We start from the raw sequence: 21,520 nt of genomic DNA, 5'->3' as shown, positions 1-21,520 counted from the left end.
TAAAAAAAAAGAATCTCCTCTTAACATTTAAGAAAAATGAACCAAAGATGTGAAGTTGCTATGTTTAGGAAGTCGGTGAGCAAGGAGTAGTTGTTAGAGCTCAGATTTCTCCTGGAAGCCGAGCACAGATTGGTTTTTGCAGGATTCCAACAAAAAAGGGGTTTTTATGACCACATTGGTCTGATGGCTTGCTTGTGTGGCACGTGTTTCATTCCAGAGGATCTGTTTCTGTTTAATAATAGTAGATCAGAAAGAGCTTTGGTACACACAGTACCTTTCATCTAAGAAGTGTAATGAATGGGTAAGAATGGGGCTGCCAGCGTCCCTGCAGGAGATGGAAGCAAGAGAACATATTTCATCCATTAGAAAGCCTCAGGGCACTGCATTGTGGGGGTGGTGGAGGAAGCACTTTAATAAACCACTCTATCTCAGAGGATGCTAGAGGGATAACAGCAGGGGCTAGAGTCCCCCCTGAGAGCAGTGGGACCTGGGAAGTGAGCATAACAATGGGGAGATGGATTTGAGTATATAAATTTGAGAAGAGCAGCTGAGGTGGAGAAAAAATTCAGAGAAAAGACAGAATTTTGGCATGTTTAGGAGCCACATGATAAGAGGGAGACAGAATGAGCAGGAGAGAACCAAAGAATGTTCCTTGGAAGCAATGTAGTAAGGAGATCTTTAAAGACTAGATGTGCCTAAGAACTTTTAACAACTGCTTACTGCTGGTGGGGTGTTTGGTACAATCTTCTCTTTCTCCCATTTTTTCTTTCCCTAAAGATTTTATTTATTTATTTATTTGACAGAGAGAGATACAGTGAGAGAGGGAACACAAGCAGGGGGAGTGGCAGAGAGAGAAGCAGGCTTCCTGCTGAGCAAGGAGCCTGATGCGGGGCTCGATCCCAGGACCCCGGGATCAGTCGCTTAACAACTGAGCCACCCAGGCGCCCCTCTCCCATTTCTTAATGAAGTCACCCTTAAAGTCTGTAATGCTGATAGAAGGTTTAAAGTTAAGCAAATATTTATAGGAGTAGAGATCCTGAGTTCCAAGACGAGGTTGGCAAAGCGTAGGTGAAAATAAAGCGCACACGGACATCTGGGTTCTCTAGGCACAAAGAGGGCCCCCCCTGCTTTGTACCCAAGCACTGTTTTAATCCAGGACAAACTGGGTGAGCCCCCTGAGGGTTGCAGCTTCACTTGCCATTTGCTTGAGTCTCCCCTTCTCAGGAAGCAGCTGGCCATGAGGTTGCAGGAGGCTGCTGAAGCCATGGGGGTAGCGAATGCCAGAAATGCCTCCCTGCAGAGGACCAGGCACCAACTGCAGCTCGAGCTGGGGGACACCCAGTCTGACCTCAGGAAGGCCTGCTCCCTAGCAGCTGTGCTGGACCAGAAGCAGCGGCCCCTGGACAAGTGCCTGGACTCCTGGAAGCAGAAGCGGGAGAGTCACGGGCCGTGCTGGGGGCCTCTCCGAAGGAGGCCCGGGGCCCTCAGCACCGAGCTCCTCAAGCTCCGGCACGCCCACGAAGAGAGCCCTGTGAGCTAGGAAACCCTCCAGAGGGTGAACAAGAATCTCCAAGGTACTCTGAGCCGGGCTTGGAGCCAGAGCAGAAGCAGGCAGGTGTGGGGGGAGCCCTGGCTTCGAGGGCAAGGCTGTCCTCCAGGGGCAGGTACCTCAGCATTGTCAGGGTTTTGGTCCCGCTCAGGTTTTAACTTGTCCATTTTTAATACTTTTTTTTTTTTTACTGCAGTTATTATTTTTATTAAATTCTAAAAATGAGACTACTTTCCTACCTTAGCCCCAGGTTCACTTCACTCTGTCAAGACAGCCACTATTAAGAATTTCTTTATCATCCATAGCCTTACCAAGATTTCCCATGTATATATGCATGCATGTATTGTTCAAATTTTGCAGTATTCTACACCTTTTATTTTTTTTCACTTATCAATGTATTTTCTAATTTGACAAATATTTCTGTAGCCTACATTATGTGCCAGACTCTGTCATATACATAACCATCCCTCATTTAATTCTCAGAGCAGTCTTATGGGTTAGTTTCTTTGTCTGTAAAAAGCAGATTATATTAAGTCCTGTAAGGTTAAGAATTTGTCCAAATTCACAGTCGATCAAAAGTAAATGTGAGATCTGAGCCCAGGCAGCTTGACTCCATGCTATGCGCCACCTCCCACATGCCTCATGATTCTCTTTGCATGTCTGTCTGTACGTGGAGGCCTGCCACATGATTGTTGATAGTTGCAGAGTGTTTTATAATAAGGATGATCAATACTTATTTAACTAGACCTCTTTCAGTTTAGATACGATTTTCCACAATTATAAATAATCCTCTACTGTACACTCTGTACATATACTTGTGGACAGGTAATAATGTTTCAGTAAGGGTAGATTTCTAGAAATGAAACTGCTGAGCTAAAGGAACGAATTGCAAAATTTTGAGATGCTGCCAACTTACACCAGCTCCACCAGTGATGTGCATTAAAACCTTGAGATGCCCCGGAGCAAGTTCAATACTCTTGGCAGCATAAATGAATCTTGCTTCTCTGTTAGCCTACCTAGTCCGTGTTCAGTGAGACTGGGCATGTGAGAGGTGCTGGAACAGTGGTCAGAGAACTTCAGCTGCATCCAAACTGCTTGAGGGCTGGTTCAAATGGTTGGCTGGAGATTCTGATTCACTGGATCTAGGGTGGGGTCTGAGCATTTATATTTCTAACAAGTTGCCCGTGAGGCCAGTGCTGCTGGTCTGGAGACCGCACTTGGTCTGGGTTGGGGCTTGGGCAGAAGTCTTTTTCGGAAGCTCTCCAAGTGATTCTGAGGTATGGTCAGAGTGGAGAACGACTGCCCCAAGTTTTCTTTGGAGAAACTCTCTTCTGGAGAGGGCTTATAAGAGAAGGATTCATTACAGAATTGTCATCTAAAGGTTTTGGTGGTATAACTTTTCAAAACCCTTGTCACATCACATCATAGCCAGGCATCTCGGAACCAGGGGAGCAGGCAAGCTCTTGAGCTCCTTCCGCCACCTCTGGATGGTGGGTAATTCCCAGAGCTACTTGGCCCTGCTCCACACCTCTTAGTTACTATAGGCTTCCTTCAGGAAGAGGCAGAACTGACAGTAACAATATTGAATGGTGGGAGGTTTTGTCTCTTCTGGATGCCTTATTCTGTCAAAGACGTGTGTTCGTGAGAGGCTGGCCACCAACCCTCAAGCTCTTGACCTCCTTTGGATTCTTTGGTTGATCTGCGCTCACACATCAGCTTCTGGCAGGCAATGGCCCAGGTTATGCTTTCAGCTCCTATCCTGGTGTTGAGAGGCAGCGGACAGAACGGCAGCTATGGGTGTCAACAGCTAAGCCCTAACACCGGAAGTGTAGGGATTCCTTGCAGGAAATTGCTCTCCAAGCATTGGTTTTTGATTATTTTCTTTTATATTGAAGGTGGTGTTGAGGGAATGGCAGCAAGACCGTAAGGCAGGTGGAATATGCCATGGCTCTGACAAGCAGGCCCACCATGTAAAGTTGTACAGGTTGTTAAATGCACAGTACTCTGAGAAACACTGTCCTCCCCAGTTGTAGAAGGCAACTTTCTGGTGGGTGGCAAAAGAATATATTGAAGAAAAACTGGCTTTTTCAAGTTCCAGCAAGGGTCCCATAGGTGCCATTGGTGGCCTTGCCCTCAGGTTTCCAAGGATGGCGTGACCACAGTCCCAGGGAACAGTCCACTATACCCGATATCATGGGTCGGAGGCTGGTTCCTTTCACTCACTTTGCTTTTTTCCTTCTCCAGAAGAGATTTCTAATCTGACAAATCAGGTCAGAGAAGGAAAGAGGAACTTAAGTGAAATGGAAAAGGCCAAGAAACGGATTGAACAAGAGAAGACTAAAGTCCAGGTGGCACTGGAAGGAGCAGAGGTATTACCTCCAGGGAGCGAGGGTTTTTGTCATTGTGACCAAGCAGAAGGTTCTGCATTCCAGCAATAATAGCAGCAGCAACAACAAAATGACACTTCTTCAAGTGTTAACTCCGTGCTAGGCACTAGGCCCAGTGCTTGATGTGCATTATCTTATGTAATCACCCTAACTAACTAGTGTCCCATTTCACAAAGGAAGACATTGAGGCTTAGAGGGCAGGATAGGCAATAGTGGATACAAATCTACCAAGTGCAATGAGAAAAGGGAACCATGTCTATCTTGTTTATGAATTTATCCCCTGTGCCTAGACCCTCATTATTCAAAATGTGGCCCACGGATCAGCAGCTTGGAGCTGCATTGCCCTGGAGCTTGTGAGAAATTCAGACTCTCAGCCTTCTCCCCAGCTCTGTTGAATCAGAATCTGCATTTTAACACGATCCTTTAGTGGCGCATATTCACACCAACAGTTGAGAAGCACCGGCCTAGAACATTGGCTGGTGTGTAATGGAGGTTCAACAAATATTTGTTGAGTGTTAAATGAATAAATATCCTTATACCTCCTCCTCTCTTTAAAAGAGTCAGTCAAAACACTTTCTCCCCCCCAAAAAACTAGTTTTAAAAGTGAGATTCAAAGTGATGTTCTTAAACATTTGTCCTGAAAGCTTATCTTTGTACAGATGGTTTGATAGGAGCATTTTGAGTGTTAGGGATTAAAAGTTCAGGAACAATCTCCGACCTTATCCCTGGGTGTGTGCTAGGGATTGAACGAGCCACTGAAAAGACTTTTTGCCAAAGAAGGTGAACTAAAACGAGTGATCCGTCACGGTCACTAGGCAGTTAACACATCCTGCAAAGCCTCTTTTCTCACAGCTGAATTTCATCTTCTTGACCCTCCTTTAGACTAAGCATCCAGAACTTAAAATGCAGCCCCCACCACTCACCCTCCAGCTGAGAAAATGATTTTTTTTTAAAGATTTTATTTATTTATTTGAAAGAGAGAGAGAGCACAAGCAGGGCGGGAGATGGAGAAGCAGACTCCCTGCTGATCAGGGAGCCTGACGTGGGGCTCGATCCTGATCCCAGGACCCTGAGATCATGACCTGAGGAGCTGAAGGCAGACGCTTAACCCACTGAGCCTCCCAGGCGCCCCAAGGAAATGATTTTTTTTTTTTTAAGATTTTATTTATTTATTTGCAGAGATAGTGAGAGCAGGAATACAAGCAGGGGGAGTGGGAGAGGGAGAAGCAGGCTCCCCGCTGAGCAGGGAGCCCGATGCAGGGCTTGATCCCAGGACCCCGGGATCATGACCTGAGCCGAAGGCAGATGCTTAACAATTGAGCCACCCAGGTGCCCCGGAAATGATTTTTAAAAGGCAAAACAGTCCATTTTAAACAGAGCCTTTTGGAAGGTGTGATCATGGAAAATTAGACCTCAAAGGACTTCTCCATGCCAAGCAATGTCTGTTAAGTTCATCTTATCACTACATTCGTGTAAGACACCGGCCACACAGAAGACATGTCCATAGTGCCCTGCATATAGAGTTGTCAAGTGGATGGCTTTTGACACAGCTCTTGTCTTCTTATGCATAATTGTTTTCCTTATATAGAATCCTTCCCGTTGGTAGTGTGCTCTTGTATTGCCTAACAAGGCTGGTCCTTGTAAAGCTGGTGAGCTTTGTTTCATTTACTTGTTCCCTTTGGTCCTCCGGTCATCCTGGCTTGGGACTTTCTGAAGCCACCACGCTAACCTAAAGAAGTAATATTTACTGTAGCAATTTCAAGCACTACGATGAGCCAGTGAGAGAGATGATTGGGTGGGGGAGGAGTGGGGCAATTTGAGTCCCATATAACCTATACATTTCATGTATTGAATTGACTAGCAGGTCACAGGCGAGAGTAAAGCCATAGCACTCATACCACTTACGACCACTAGATGGCACTATATTCTATTTGCATTTTTTTTCCTTCACGTTTCGTCTTTCGCAGCATCCATAAATACTTCATCAACTTGGACGTGTATTTGTAAAATTGGGTTATTTGTTTTCCTGGGTGAGCCTTTATGAGAAACTTTATCACATTATTTTTGAAGCCACGAAACTCAAATTATCCCAGGTCACCTTCTCCAAAGACTCACTTTCTCTGTGGATTTTAGAGGGTGAGAGGTGACAGTTTCCCCCTGAAGGAAGGGCACGATTTCCTTGCAGGAAATTGCTCTCCAAGCATTGGTTTTTGATTTATTTTCTTTTATATTGAAGGTAGTGTTAAGGGAACAGCAGCAAGGCCTTAAGACATATTAAAATTCCTAACATCTTTCTTATTTTTATCTTGAAATTGCTACTCGGTTTTACTTTTGTTTGTATGTGGTAAGCATGACCCAGAAAAGGCTATAAAAATTACTCCTGCCCTCAGGACTATCTGCCAATTGTTAACTGACCAGTAGATTGTTGTCACACCTCGTGCCCTTTATAAACATCTTCCTCAGTACCATCCAAATATTTTGTTTCTACTTTTATATAAATTGTGTCTTTGGAACAGGCTATAAAGAGGTAATCAAAGCTACACTTTTAAACTTGAATCACCTTTATAACACCCCTGGCAGTAACTGCCTTGCCTATATTTAAATATTCAAAGGGGCAGGAGATTTCCCAGCTGTCAAAGCAATCCATTTGAAGTAGTAGTAATAATTATGGTGATGATGGCTCAAGTACATCCTAAATTCCTTTCTTGTTCTTCCTTTGACAATATTTGGATACTAGCCTGTTTCCTGCCCTCTGAAAGCTTTCAACTTTTTCTCTATTCCTCCATGATGTCCAGAATTAAACGACAGATTCCAAGTAGGAGTTATCACTTTCCTTGTTCTAGCTTTGATCCTTTTACTGATTCATCCTGAAGATGAACTACATTAAGCAAAATCAAGAGTAATAAATTAAAAAGTTTAAATATAGTCACAGACAAGCTTGAAATTTTCTATTTTAAAAAATGCTTTAGAATTCTAGTTCCTGAACTACAGCAGAAAGCCCCGAGAATGTCAAAGCTGTAAGTGACATGACAAACAAAAGCAGTCACTTGTCTCTCATCCTGTTCCGATCCTCAGGGGACCTGATTTGAACTTAGAGCTCTCCCAGCTATGCCAAAGAGAGCTACGATAGTGACATACATTTTGAGGAAAAAAAAATTGTGTGTCCAAAAAGTAGACTTAACTTAGTATTTTTAATTTATATATTTCAGGGAGCTCTGGAACATAACGAAAGCAAGATTCTTCACTTCCAGCTTGAACTCTTGGAAGCTAAAGCAGAACTTGAAAGAAAGCTTTCAGAGAAAGATGAAGAAATAGAAAATTATTCTGATGAGCAACATTTGCATATTCCAGAATCCTTGACTGAACAGAACATGCTGTGTTTGGCTGCCTTTATGGCCTCTGTTGGAACGTTACCAAAGAAACTCAGCCAGTCTAACCCTACGCCAGCATCCTTCTAGTGAGCGCACCACTATTAATATAAAGGCACACCTCTATGCAATTACCGTCTGTTTTTTATGATTTTCTTATAGTTGAGCAGCTTCTTTTCTCATAGAAACTCCAGATAACACACCAAAAAAGCATAATTATATGCACAAGGACTGGGGGCATTGCCCAGTCTCTTGCTTGGGCATTTGAGAAGCTGACATAATGCTGAAGAGTGGATGAAAGGAACCAAAAAATGTGATGTGGTGCATTAAAATTAAGGTCCGATCAGAGTGAAGTTTTCACATACCCGCTGCGTGCACCTATAGCCATTTGTTTGGAGAGGGGCAGAAGCCAGGAGCTAAGCTGCTTTTTGAATCCCTGGTGAAGAGGCTGAGTCTTAATAGTCAGGAAACTGAATTAGACAGGACTCACGGGTGGCAGGAGCTTTTCTTAGCTTCATCATAACAAGCTGATGACTTTAGACATTCTACTTCTTAGCATCTCAGGGAAGTGAGGGGATAAAAGCAGCCCCATACATGTCACAGAAGGTGGTGAGGAAGATCAGTGAGCTGATGTTGCCAAAGCCCTTCACACTGTATAGATCAAAGGCACAATTATAAACACATGGAATTCACCATGATTATATTATTTATCTGATCTGTTCCATTACGTCTATGCCATATGTCAGCAAGGAAAATCATTTGAGTCAGAGTTTTGACTGGCAAGTTGCTTTCAACATGTTTGCTAAACAATTAAAAAAAACTGTTAATATATTCACCAGAACTGGCTTCTTTCCTATAGACCAAATTCAGACAAAACTCCCATGGGGGTGATTTTTTTTAATGAGGACATCAAGCCACATTTGACCCTCTGTGTGCTTTGAGTTACTCTTGCTCTCACTCACTAGCACTTTTCCTCTCAAGGACTGTGGGGATGAATTCTGGTCAACTTAAGAGGCTCTGAGTCAGTGTCTAAAAGAATTTTTTTGATGAAGGGCAAAACATCAGGCCTTGATATTTGCCCTACTTACTTCCATGAGGAACAAAAACGAACGTTTCTTTGTGCAGTTAAAAAAACTCATTTCAGGTAATGTCAAGCCTGCACCTATTAATAAACCTAGCTGAGGAAAAATGAATCCTCAGAGAGTCTGCATCTCATCAGGTACATCTGAATGTCTTAGAGCCGTTCACCAATTATAATAATCTTAGTGCAAAGGAAGCCGGAGATGCAAACAGCCAGGGTTGGAAGAAGAAAGAACTGAACGATAGCCTGGAGCCGTGAAGGGCCTGAAAAAAGGAAGGGGAGGGCTGGAGGGTGGGGCGAGCTCGTCAGGAGTTTTAGTTAATGATTCATAATAACTATAATAGGTACATCCGGAAAGGAAAGACGAGCCTATCTTACAAAATATCACAAATGCCCTTGCAGACGTTCCTGTGTAAGGGCTCCGTGCAGGTGAGGGTTTTATCAGGATGCCTTGGTTTTAATCCAATGCTTTCATCAGACTTCAGGGCTGGGAGACGAAGGGGTCCCGAGGAAACTGAACAGAATGGCAGGGGGCAGTCCTAGCAAAGCAGAGCCTTTTGAGCAATCAAGGATAAGCCAGGTAATGTTCTAGAACTCAAGGAGAATATTGCCTGAAGGCCAGATGAGGCTCTAGGTCCTCTGTCCACATCAACCTTGGGAAAGGCCGCAGAAACTGAAGGAGGCCCGCGAGGCAGGACCCAGGAAGTAGAAGGGACCAGAGAAAGCAGCAGAGACTCCGAGGCAAGGACAGAGCCCCCAGTAGTGCTGCAAACTGCGTGATTCATTCAACTCTTCTGCTGCCGAGCTTGCGCTGCCTTTCGGTGAGCATGAATCCTCAGTGAGCTGGAGGCCTGTTGGTGGTGAAAAGTCTGAGCAGCTGGTGTATGTGTCCTATGTTTCACTTGTTAAACACATATTTGAGCACTTCAAGTTGGCCAGACACTGTGCCTACTATTCTTGTAGGGACTTCCTTAACTTTTATGGATTTGATAGGGCTTTCTTTAAAAAAAAAAAAAAAAAAAAACCAAAAAACTTCTACAAGCGTTCTAATTAACATAGCTGGAGGTAGGGAGGTGATGATGCAGTCACTGATGGGAGGAGAGGAGGAGTTTTGGTGGGTGGCTTTGGTCCTCTCCATCCTAGATACAGGAACGATGGCAGCTAGCAGGAAGACCAGCTAGTGGCCATAACTGTCGCCCAAGTCAAGTTCCAATGGAAGACTCAGAACTGGGTTGAAAACAAGTGAGTCAGGTGTGTCTTGAATTTTCAGAGACCACTGACTGGATCCGTCCTCTAGGTCAGGATCTTCAGGGAAATGCTGAAACATGTGTCTTCTCACTGGCCCCCAGCCAGGGTGCACCTGCCCTGTATTCAGCTCTCCCCAGACACACCCAGAGAGGTGCTGGGGAAGCTTTTGGGAATGAGACACTGAAATTCCTTAGTCTGTCAAAATGCATTAGCTTGCTTTGGTTTATCACCTACGGAAGGGTTGAACAAACCTTCTGTTTAGGATCAGATAGTGTAGGGGAGCAAAAAATTCTCCTTACCCTCTCTGGGTCTCTGGCTGATCCTAAGAATTAAACTGACCTACGACAGAGTAGCAGGAGAATAGTATACACGTTATCAAATTTTTACATGTACATGGGGGCCTTCACAAGAGGATGAAGACCCAGAGACACGACCAGAGTAGGAAGCTTTTACAGCTTTTAGACAAAGAAACAATGAACTTGTGAAGAATTGACAAGGCTTGGGGAATTGGGCTAGGGGTAGTAAATGCTGAAGGATTAGCAAGGTTTGTTTATACAGACTTCTTGGCCCTAAATTCCCTCTTTGGTGGTAAAGACAGGTCCCTCCTTTCTGTAGAGGAGGAGGGTATCTTTCACATGCGAGATTTATCTCCTGCATTCAGGGTAGAAGGCCAGAGGGGTTTAGAGCGATCTTCCTGCTTTTGTTGTTTTCTCAAACTCCTTGAGCTTAAGAAATCTAATATGCCAAGGTGCCGTAGTTTGGGCTAGCAACCCCAAGCAGCATCAGTAGTAAATATTTTTGGCTTCTCAGGCCATAGGGTCTCTATCTCTACTCAGCTTTGCCACTGTTGCTTGGAAGCAGCCATAGACAATAGGAAATCAAATGGGCATGGCTGGATTTGGCCCATAGCTCCTAGTTTGCCCACCCCTGGCCTCTAGCCTTGGGGGGGTCTGGTAACGTTCCATCATGTTTTCCTTCCCTTTGGTCTGTTCCTCAGAACTCAGTGATATCAAACTTCACACACAGTCTTAATTTATAAGCACCATCAAACTTAATTTCATTTACTGTCTGAGTTTCTGCCAGAAGAATATGTTTGAGTCTTTTCTCGTTTCTAAGTAAAATATTTTAGCATGTCTTTAAGAAACAGGATCTCAAACACAGACATGGTATTTAGTTAGGAATATTCTTTGTTAATCATTTTAAAGCTAAATCCTATATATTAGAATTAAGGAAAATCTTCAATTTCTCTGATATAAACAATATTGCAAGAGAAAAAAATTGGCCTAGTGAACTGGTTGTCCATTTAAAACCATTAAGGTTTTAAAGGTTTTTTTTCTTTAATTCTAAGGTTTTTTCAAGCGTTGAGGTTTTTTTTTTAAATTCTAAATTTTAAAAAAATGTAACATACAGTGTTGTCTTAGTTTCAGGTGTACAATATAGTGATTCAACAATTCTGTACATTACTCAGTGCTCATCACGATAAGTGTGCTCTTAATCCCCATCACCTATTTCACCCATCCCCCACCCACCTCCTGTCTGGTAACCATCAGTTTGTTCTCTATAGTTATGAGTCTGTTTTTTGGTTTGTCTCTTTTTTTCTTTGTTCATTTGTTTTGTTTCTTAAATTCCACATAGAGTGAAATCATATGGTATTTGTCTTTCTCTGACTGACTTAGTTCACTTAGCATTATACCATCTAGATCCATCTGTTAGACCCTCTGGATTGATACAAGAGTCCCTTCTTTTTTATGGTTGAGTAATATTACACACACACACACACACACCACGTCTTCTTTATCCATTTATCTATTGATGGACACTTGGGCTGCTTCCATAATTTGGCTATTGTAAATAATGCTTCAGTAAACATAGGAGTGCATACATCTTTTCAAATTAGGGGTTTTGTTTTCTTTGGGTATTTAATCAGTAGTGGAATTACTGGGTCATAGGGTAATTGTATTTTTAATTTTTTGAGGAACCTCCATACTCTTATCCACAGTGGCTGTACCAGTTTGTATTTCCACCAACAGTGTACAAGTGTTCCTTTTTCTCCACATTCTCACCAACATTTATTATTTCTTGTGTTTTTGATTTTAGCCATTCTGACAGGTGGGAGGTGATATCTCATTGCGGTTTTTATCTGCATTTCCCTGATGATGAGTGATGTTGAACAACTGTTTATGTGTCTGTTGGCCATCTGTATGTCTTCTTTGGAAAAATGTCTGTTCATGTCTTCTGCCCATTATTTAACTGGATTATTTGGGGTTTTTTGGTGTTGAGTTGTGTAAGTTCTTTAGATATTTTGGATACTAACCCTTTACTGGTTTGTCATTCACAAATGTCTCTTCAGTAGGTGGTCATTTAGTTTTGTTGATGTTTTCCTTTGCTGTGTAAAAGCTTTTTATTTTCAGGTAGTCCCAATAGTTGATTTTTGCTTTTGCTTCCCTTGCCTAAAGAGACATATGTAGAAAAATGTTGCTAAAGCCAATGTAAGAGAAATTACTACTGTGCTCTTTTCTAGGAATTTTATGGTTTCGGGTCTCACATTTAGGGCTTTAATCCATTTGGAGTTTATTTTTGTAAATGGTGTAAGAAAGTGGGCCAGTTTCATCCTTTTGCATGTTGCCGTCCAGTTTTCCCAACACCATTGGTTGAAGAAACTTTTTCCCATTGTGTATTCTTGCCTTCTTTGTCACAGATCAACTGACCGTATAATCATGCGTTTATTTCTGGGCTCTCTATTCTGTTATATTGATCTATTTGTCTGTTTTTTGTGCCAGTATCATAGTGTTTTGATTACTACAGCTTTGTAGTAGATCTTGAAATCTGGAATTGTGATATGTCCAGTTTTGTTCCTTTTCAAGATTGGTTTGGCTATTCGGGGTCTTTTGTGGTTTCATATAAATTTTAGGATTACTCTAGTTCTGTGAAAAATGCTGCTGGTACTTTGATAGGGATTGAATTACATCTGTAGATTACTTTGGCTAGTATGGACATTCTAACAATATTTATTCTTCCGATCTATGAGCGTGGAATAACTTTCTATTTGTGTCATCTTCAGTTTATTTCATCAATGTTTTATAGTTTTCAGAGTACAGGCCTTTCACCTCTTTGGATAAGTTTATTCCTAGGTATTTTATTATTTTGGTGTAATCGTAAATGGGATTTTTTAAAATTACTCTTTCTATCCATTATTAGTGTATGGAAATGTAATGGATTTCTGTATATTGATTTTGTATCCTGTGACTTAATTAATTTATCAGTTGTAGTAGTTTTTTGGTGGAGTCTTTAGGGTTTTCTATATGTAGTATCATCTGCAGATAGTGAGTTTTACTTCTTCCTTACCAATATGGATGCCTTTTATTTCTTTTTGTTCTCTAATTGCTGTGGTTAGGACTCCCTCCTCCAGTACTGTGTTGAATAAAAGTGATGAGAGTGGACATCTTTGTCTTTTTCCTGATCTTAGGGGAAAAGCTCTCAGTTTTTCACCATTGAGTATAATGTTAGTTGTGGGTTTTTCATATGTGGTCTTTTTTATGCTCAGGTATGTTCCCTATAAACCTATTTTGTTGAGAGTTTTTTCATGAATGGATGTTGTACTTGGTCAAATGTTTTTTCTCCATCAATTGAAAAGATCTATGGTTTTTATCCTTTCTTTTGATGTTGATGTGCTATATCACATTGATTGATTTGCAAATATTGAACCACCCCTGCATCCCAGGAAAAAATCCCACTTGTTCATGATGAATGATTTTTTCAATATATAGTATAGTTGGATTTGGTTTGCTAATATTTTGTTGAGGATATTTGCATTTATGTTCATCAGAAATACTGGCCTATAGTTTTCTGTTTTTGTAATGTCTTTATCTGCTTTTGGTGTCAGGGTACTGCTGGCCTCATAGAGTGAATTTGGAAGTTTTCCTGCCTCTTCTATTTTTTGGAATAGTTTGAGAAGATTAGATATTAACTCTTCTTTAAACTTTTGGTGGAATTCACCTGTGAAGCCATCTGGTCTTGGACTTTTGTTTGTTGGGAGTTTTTTGATTACTGATTCAATTTCATTGCTGATAATTGGTCTGTTCAAATTTTCTGTTTCTAAAAAAAAAATTCTATTTCTTCCTGATTCGGTTTTGGGAGGTTATATGTTCCTAGGAATTCATCCATTTCTTCTAGATTGTCTAGTTTGTTGGCATATAATTTTTCATAATATTCTTTGTATTTCTGTGGTGTCAGTTGTTATTTCTCTTTCATTTCTGATTTGGTTTATTTGAGTCCTCTCTTTCTTTTGGATGAGTCTGGCTAAAGGTTTATCAATTTTGTTGCTCTTTTCAAGGAACTAGCTCCTGGTTTCATTGATCTATTATTTTTAATTTGTTTTATTTCTGCTATAATCTTTATTATTTCCTTCCTTCTACTGGTTTGAGGTTTTGTTTGTTCTTCTTTTTCTAGATCCTTTAGGTGTAGGCGTAGGTTGTTTGAGATTTTTCTTGCTTTTTGAGGTAGTCCTGTATTGCTATAAACTTTCTTTGTAGAACAGCTTTTGCTGCATCCCAAAGATTTTGGGATGTTTGTGTTTTCATTTTCATTTGTCTCCATGTATTTTTTAAATTTCTTCTTTGATTTCTTGGTTGACCCATTCATTATTTAGTAATATGTTATTTAACCTCCATGCATTTGTGTTCTCTCCAGATTTTTTCTTCTGATTGTTTTCTAGTTTTGTGGTCAGACAAGATGCATGATAGGACTTCAATCTTTTGAATTCACTGAGATCTGTTTTGTGGCCTAATATGTGATCTGTTCTGGAGACTGTTCCATGTATACTTGAAAAGAATGGGTATTCTGCTGTTTGAGGATGGAATATTCTGAATATATCTGTTAAGTCCCTCTGGTCCAGTATATCATTTAAAGCCACTGTTTCCTTGTTGATTTTCTGCTTGGATGATATATCCATTGATGTAAGTGGGGTGTTAAAGTTCCCTACTATTACTGTATTACTATCAATTACTTCCTTCATGTTTGTTATTAGCTTCTTTAGGTATTTGGGTACTCCCATGTTGGGTACCTAAATATTTACAACTATTATATCTTCTTGTTGGATTGTTCCCATTATGATTATACAGTGTCCTTCTTTGTCTCTTGTTACAGTCTTTGCTTTAAAAGTCTATTTTGTCCAATATAAGTATTGCTACTCTGACTTCCATTTACATGGTAAATGCTATTCCATCCCTTCACTTTTTTTTTTTTTTTTGGTATTACAAAGGTTTATTTAGAAAATAGTTTGGCTGTTTTGACTATCAATTTTGGCAAACATTTAAATAATTTCAGTAACCAAAGATTGTCAGTGCCCTCTTTCCTCCCCTAAGACAGCTGCCCATACTAGGTCTTGAGGAAGTCAGCTCTTGCTCAGAGGTGGATCAGGGTAGTGGTGTGTGTTGATGGGGGCTCCTTTCTCACCTGTGTGGGAGGCTGCATTTGCCTCTGCTGTCTAAGACCCTGACCTCACAGCTACACCACCACATGGCTCCCAAAGCCAGATCCAGGCGCAGAGTCCCAGAAGTAGCCCTCTGTTGAGATGGGAAGGCAGAGGGATTGCCCCTCTCTTGTCTCCCCTCTGCAGATGCCCTGCAGTCTCTCAGAGACTCCTGCCCTGCCCTACCATCCACTGTGGACTAAAGGCCAATCCATCCCTGGGTCTCTGGGGAAGCTGCCCCCACTTTCTCCTGGGGGTCAGCCTTCCCACTTCTCTGCAGGTAGCTGCCTAGGGTCTCTGCCAGGTGGGGAACACAGCTCATTGCCTAAAGCCCCTTCTCCACCAACAGAAGAGGATGTGCTTAAAGGAACACTGGAGTCCTAGGTAAAGATGATGAAGATGACCAGGTTGAACAAGCTGTTGTAGTAGCCAATCCAGAAAAGGAACTTGAAGAGCAGGTCCTCACCTGGCATGCCTTGGGGCAGATGCCCTGCAGGCTGTAGCTGAAGAAGAAGGGGAACCAGCAGAGCAGCAACATATCCATCACTGCCGACATAAAGGTGAAGCACTCTGGTGCACCTAGGCCACCTTGCCTCGGCACACGCTGCTGTGTGCCTGGCACCCCAGCAGGACAGAGAGAACAGGGAGTGTGACCTGGCACCTGACAGGCCCCTGCTGGGGCGTGGACCTCCAGCAGCCAGTGCTCCCAAGTTGACCCTGGCTAGACCCTGGCATAGTATATGAGTGGCTGCCATCCCCGCCCACATCAGGCTGCTGTCCTCTGGCTCTTTCTGCATTTGCATACCCCCTGCTGCTGCACCCAGCCCTCTTTCTGTAGTCCTGCAGACACCTTTTTGGCCCTAGGGTACTGCTTCTTGCTGAGCATGTGCATGTGCAGCTTACTCCTAGACCAGTCCCACAATAAGCCAGGGTGGAAGAAGGAGCTGTTGCAGCAGGGCTGGATGTACCCTTCTCCTTGCTGAGGCTGCATTATGGGTAGGTGGCACTGTCAGGCTGGCAGTAGAGCCAGAGGAGTGGTGGGAAGGAGATGACAGTGAAGATGAGCCACATGGCCACATCCATCTCTTCACCTTCAATCTGTGTCTTTAGGTCAGAAATGAGTCTCTTGTAGGCAGCATATAGATGGGTCTCGCTTTTTTATCCATTCTGTCACCTTATGTCTTTTGATTGGGGCATTTAGTCCATTTACATTCAGAGTAATTACTGATAGGTGTGTACCGATCACCATTTTGTTACTTGTTTTATGGTGTTTTTGTAGTTTGGTTCCTTTCTTCTCTTGCTCTTTCCTCTCATGGTTTGCTGACTTTCTTTAGTGATATATGTGGATTCCTTTTTCTTTATTTTTTGCATATCTATTACTGGTTTTTGATTTGTGGTTACCATCAGGTTTGTATATAACATGCATATAGCAATCCGAATTAGTTCATGGCCCCTTAAGTTTGAACCCATTCTTTACTCCTCTCCCCTGCACATTTTAGGTATATAGTGTAGTGCTTTACAACCTTTTATATTGTGAGTCCCTTAACTGATTTTTATAGATATACTTAATTTTACTGCTTTTGTGCTTCCTACTTTTCTCATTCCTCCTTATAGTCTTTCCATTCAAAAAGTCTCTGTCATTTCTTGTAGGGCTGCTTTAATTGTCATGAGTTTCTATAACTCATGCACCTGGTGCCCTGGGAGGAGAGAAAGAACAGGGAGTATGAGCTGGCACTCCCTGTTTGGAAAATTCTTTATCCCTCCTTCTATTCTGAATAGTAGCCTTGCTGGATTGAGTATTCTTGGCTATAGGGTTTTTTTTTTCCAGCACTTTGAATCTATCATGCCACTCTCTTTTTGGCCTGCAAAGTTTCTGCTAAAAAAGCAGCTGATAGCCTTATGAGGTTTCCCTTGTATGTAACTGTTTTCTTTTCTCTTTATGTTTTTAAGTTCTCTTGTTATCACTACTTTTTGCCATTTTAGTTACTATGTGTTTTGGTGTAGACGCCCTTGGATTGATTTTCTTGGGGACTCTCATTGCCTCCTAGATCCGGATTTCTCTTTCTTTCCCAAGATTCAGGACATTTTCAGCTATTATTTCTTCAGATGGATTTTATGCCCCCTTTTCTCTCTCTTTTCCTTTTGGAATCCCTATAGTGCGAACGTTATTATGCTTGATGGTGTCACTGAGTTCCCCAGGTCTATTTTCAGTTTCTTTTTTTCTCTCTCTCCTGTTCAGGTTGATCTCTTTCCATTACTCTATCCTCCACGTTGCTGATTTGTTCTTCTGCTTCCTCTAGTCTACTATTTATTCCCTCTAGTGTATTTTTAATTTCAGTTGTTGAGTTCTTCATCTCTTTCTTTTTTATATTTCCTATCTATTTGTTGAGGGTCTCACTAAGGTCATCCACTCTCTTGTGGGTATCTTCATGACCATTACTTTAAATTCTCTTTCAGGCATATTACTTATCTTGGTTTTGTTAAGCTCTTTTGTTGTGATTTTTCCCTGTTCTTTCATTTGGGACATATTCCTCTACTCCTTTTGTCTAACTCTCTGTGTCTGTTCCTATGTGTTAGGAAAATCAGCTATGTGTCCTGCTCTTAAAAGTAGTGGCCTTATGAAGATGAGCAAATAAATCTTCCCTTATACCCTGGGCATTTTTTTTTTATTTAAGTTTTAGTTAGTCAACATATGGTGCAATATTGGCTTCTGGAGTAGAATTCAATGATTCATCACTTACCTACAACACACAGTGCTCATCACAACAAATGCCCTCTTTAATACCCATCACCCATCTAGCCCATTCCCCCATCCACCTCCCTTCATCAACCCTTAGTTTGTTCTTTATTGTTAAGAGTCTCTTATAGCTTGTTTCCCTCTCTCATTTTTTACCTCTTCCCATATGTTCATCTGTTTTCTTTCTTAAATCCCACATGAGTGAGATCATATGGTATTTATCTTTGACTGACTTATTTCACTTAGCATAATACACTCTAGCTCCATCCACATTGCTGCAAATGGCAAGATTTCATTTTTTTGATGGCTGAGTAATATCCCATTGCATATATATATACCATATCTTCTTCATCCATTCATCAGTCGATGGATATTTGGGCTCTCTCCATAGTTTGGCTATTGTTGATACTGCTGTTATAAACATCGGGGTGCATGTACCCCTTTGAATCTGTATTTTTGTATCCTTTGAGTAAGTACCTAGTAGTGCAATTGCTGGATCATAGAGTAGTTCTATTTTTAACTTTCTGAGGAACCTCCAAACTGTTCTCCAGAGTGGCTGCTCCAGTTTGCATTCCCATCAACAGTACAAGAGGGTTCCCCTTTCTCTGCATCCTCACCAACACCTGTTGTTTCTTGTGTTGTTTATTTTAGCCATTTTGACAGGTGTGAGATGATATCTCGTTGTTTTGATTTTTATTTCCCTGATGATGAGTGACATTGAGCATCTTTTCATATGTCTGTTAGCCATCTGGATGTCTTCTTTGGAAAAGTGTCTATTCATGTCTTCTGCCCATTTCTGAACTGGGTTATTTGTTCTTTGGGTGTTGAGTTTGATAAGTTCTTTATAGATTCTGGATACTAACCCTTTAGCAGATATGTCATTTGCAAATATCTCTCCCATTCAATAGACTGCCTTTTAGTTTTTGTTGATTGTTGCCTTTGCTTGTTTTATCTTGATGAAGTCCCAGTAGTTCATGTTTGCTTTTGTTTCCCTTGCCTCCAGTGATGTGTCTAGTAAGAAGTTGCTACAGACAATGTCAGAGAGGTTGCTGCCTGTGTTCTCCTCTAGGGTTTTGATAGTTTCCTGTCTCACACTTAGGTCTTTCACCCATTTTGAATTTATTTTTGTGTATGTTATAAGAAAGTGGTCCAGTTTCATTCTTCTGCATGTTGTTGTCCAGTTTTCCCAACACCATTTGTTGAAGAAACTTTTTTCAGTGGATATTCTTTCCTGCTTTGTCAAAGATTAACTGACCATAGAGTTGTGGGTCCATTTCTGGGTTCTCTATTCTATTCCACTTATCTATGTGTCTGTTTTTGTGCCAGTACCATACTGTCTTGATGACTACAGCTTTGTAATATAGCTTGAAATCTGGAATCGTGATCCCTCCAATTTTGTTTTTCTTTTTCAGAACTGCTTTGGCTATTCGGGGTCTTCTGTGGTTCCATACAAATTTTAGGATTATTTGTTCTAGTTCTGTGAAAAATGCTGGTGGTATTTTGATGGGGACTGAATTAAATGTGTAGATTGTTTGGGGTAATATAAACATTTTAACAATATTTGTTCTTCTAATCCATGAGCATGGCATGCCTTTCCATTTCTTTGTGTCCTCTTCAATTTCTTTTATAAGTGTTCTATAGTTTTCAAAGTACAGATCTTTTACCTCTTTAGTTAGGTATTCCTAGGTATCCTATTGTTTTGGTGCAATTGCAAATGGGATCGATTCTTTGATTTCATTTTCTGCTGCTTCATTATTGGTATATAGAAATGCAACAGATTTCTGCACATTGATTTTATATCCTGCAACTTTGCTGAATTCATGTATTAGTTCTAGTAATTTTTTGGTGGAGTCTTTTGGTTTTCTACATAGAGTATCATATCATCTGCAAATAGTGAAAGTTTGACTTCTTCCTTGCCAATTTGGATGCCCAGGTGTTTTTCAAACTGCTGCTTCTATGCTGTATCTTTGAGGGGCTGTTTGTCATGCAGTCTCTTTAAGGATGGGCTTCAGTTTTCCATTGCTCTCCCAGAACCCATCCCACTGATTTTTAAAGTTCCAGGTACTAAGCCCAGTTGTAAGAACTTGTGAAGCCAGGCTCCTCTGGTTTTCAAAGCCAAATGTTATGGGGATTTGTCTTTCCCATGCAAGGTCCTCGTGCCTGGGGTGCTTGGGGTGAGGGTCTGTTTCCCTCATCTCTATGTTCCTCACTACTATGGACAATCCCATAGGTCCATTTAGGTCCCAACCATGTCTCTGCCCTTCCTACTCTCCTCCATGTGGTCTTTTCTCAACTTTCACCTGTGGAGAGTCAGTTCTCCCAGTCTGTGTTTTGTTTTCTGGTTTATTTACACTGATGTGTTATTATCTAGTTGTATCCATGGGATGAGGTTAGCTTAGGGTCCTCCTACTCCACCATCTCCCCCTGGAAGTCTGTACCACATCTTCTTTATCCATTCATCTATTGATGGACACTTGGGTAGCTTCCATATCATGGCTATTGTAAATAATGCTGCAATAAACATAGCAGTACATATATCTTTTTGAATTAACATTTTTGTTTTCTTTGGGTAAATATCCAGTAGTAGAATTACTGGATCATATGGTAATTCTATTTTTGATTTTTTTGAGGAATGTCCATACTGTTTCTCATAGTGACTGCACAAATTTGCATTCCCACCAACAGTGCATGAGGGTTCTTCTTCTCCACATCCTTACCAACCCTTATTATTTTTGTTTCTGAGTTTAGCTATTCTCACATGTGTGAGGTAATATCCCATTGTGGGTTTGATTTGCATTTCTCTGATGATGAGTGATGTTGAGCATCTGTTGCGTCTGTTGGCTATCTATAGGTTTTCTTTGGAGAAATGTCCATGTCTTTTGCCCATTTTAAATCAGATTATTATCATTATTATTATTATTTTTGGTGTTGAGTTGTATAAGTTATTTATATATTTTGGATCTTAATCACTTACTGGATACATCACTTGCAAATATCTTTTCCTAATCAGTAGGTTGCCTTTTTGTTTTATTGATGGTTTCCCTCAAGTTTTTATACTGATTTTTTTTTTTTTTTTTTTTTTGCATTTGGTTTCCTTTTTCAAATTGTCTTCCACATTTCTGGGGGTGAGGGGAAGAACTTCTTACTATATTGTTCTGGTCCTGAGAGCTTCATTTTTTTTTTTTTTAAAGGTACTTGGAGGAGTTTTCATTTTAAAATATAACTATACATGAAATGTATTGATAGTGTAGAGGCCATTCTCTAGGCCTGTATCCTATCCAAGCCTCTCAAACCACAGCAATTTCTACTGTCTGCAGGCTCTCATGAAGATTCATAAACAACTGTAGAAAAATACAGTTTGAAACATTGCTTAAGTAGAATGTATCTCTCTACAGAGGATTTTGACACCAAACTAGGAATGCTTTAGTGTTCCTACAGAAGGAGAGTCAGCTGTGGCAAAAATAAGTTTTCTCAATGTAAAACAAAGAAGTGTCTTAAAGCTTTCAGTGATGTTGAGAATGTGAGTCCGTGTCGAAGTCTGCTTGGGCTGCCATAATGAAATGCATACTAAGTGGCTTAAATGCATAAATTTATTTTCTCACAATTCTGGAAGCTGCAAGTCCAAAATCAAGGTGTTGGCAAGTTTGGTTTCCCCTGAGGCCTCTCCTTGTTGATGTCCA

General features: G+C 41.0%; 1 protein-coding gene across 1 annotated transcript in view; it reads left to right on the top strand.

Moving 5' to 3' along the window:
• MYH15 (myosin heavy chain 15) overlaps positions 1-21,520 on the top strand; it is a 150,687-nt gene that overhangs the window by 99,006 nt on the left and 30,161 nt on the right. The window contains 3 exon segments of the mRNA XM_045863921.2: positions 1,225-1,574; positions 3,794-3,918; positions 7,146-7,257. Coding sequence (XP_045719877.2) covers positions 1,225-1,574; positions 3,794-3,918; positions 7,146-7,257 — 587 coding nt within the window.

The sequence above is a fragment of the Mirounga angustirostris genome, unplaced genomic scaffold, assembly GCF_029215605.1.
Source record: "Mirounga angustirostris isolate CCGP_5_RB_7025 unplaced genomic scaffold, mMirAng1.0.hap1 SCAF_1, whole genome shotgun sequence".
NCBI lineage: Eukaryota > Metazoa > Chordata > Mammalia > Carnivora > Phocidae > Mirounga > Mirounga angustirostris.
The sequence above is the reverse complement of the archived record's forward strand: the minus strand, read 5'-3'. Positions and strand labels throughout refer to the sequence as shown.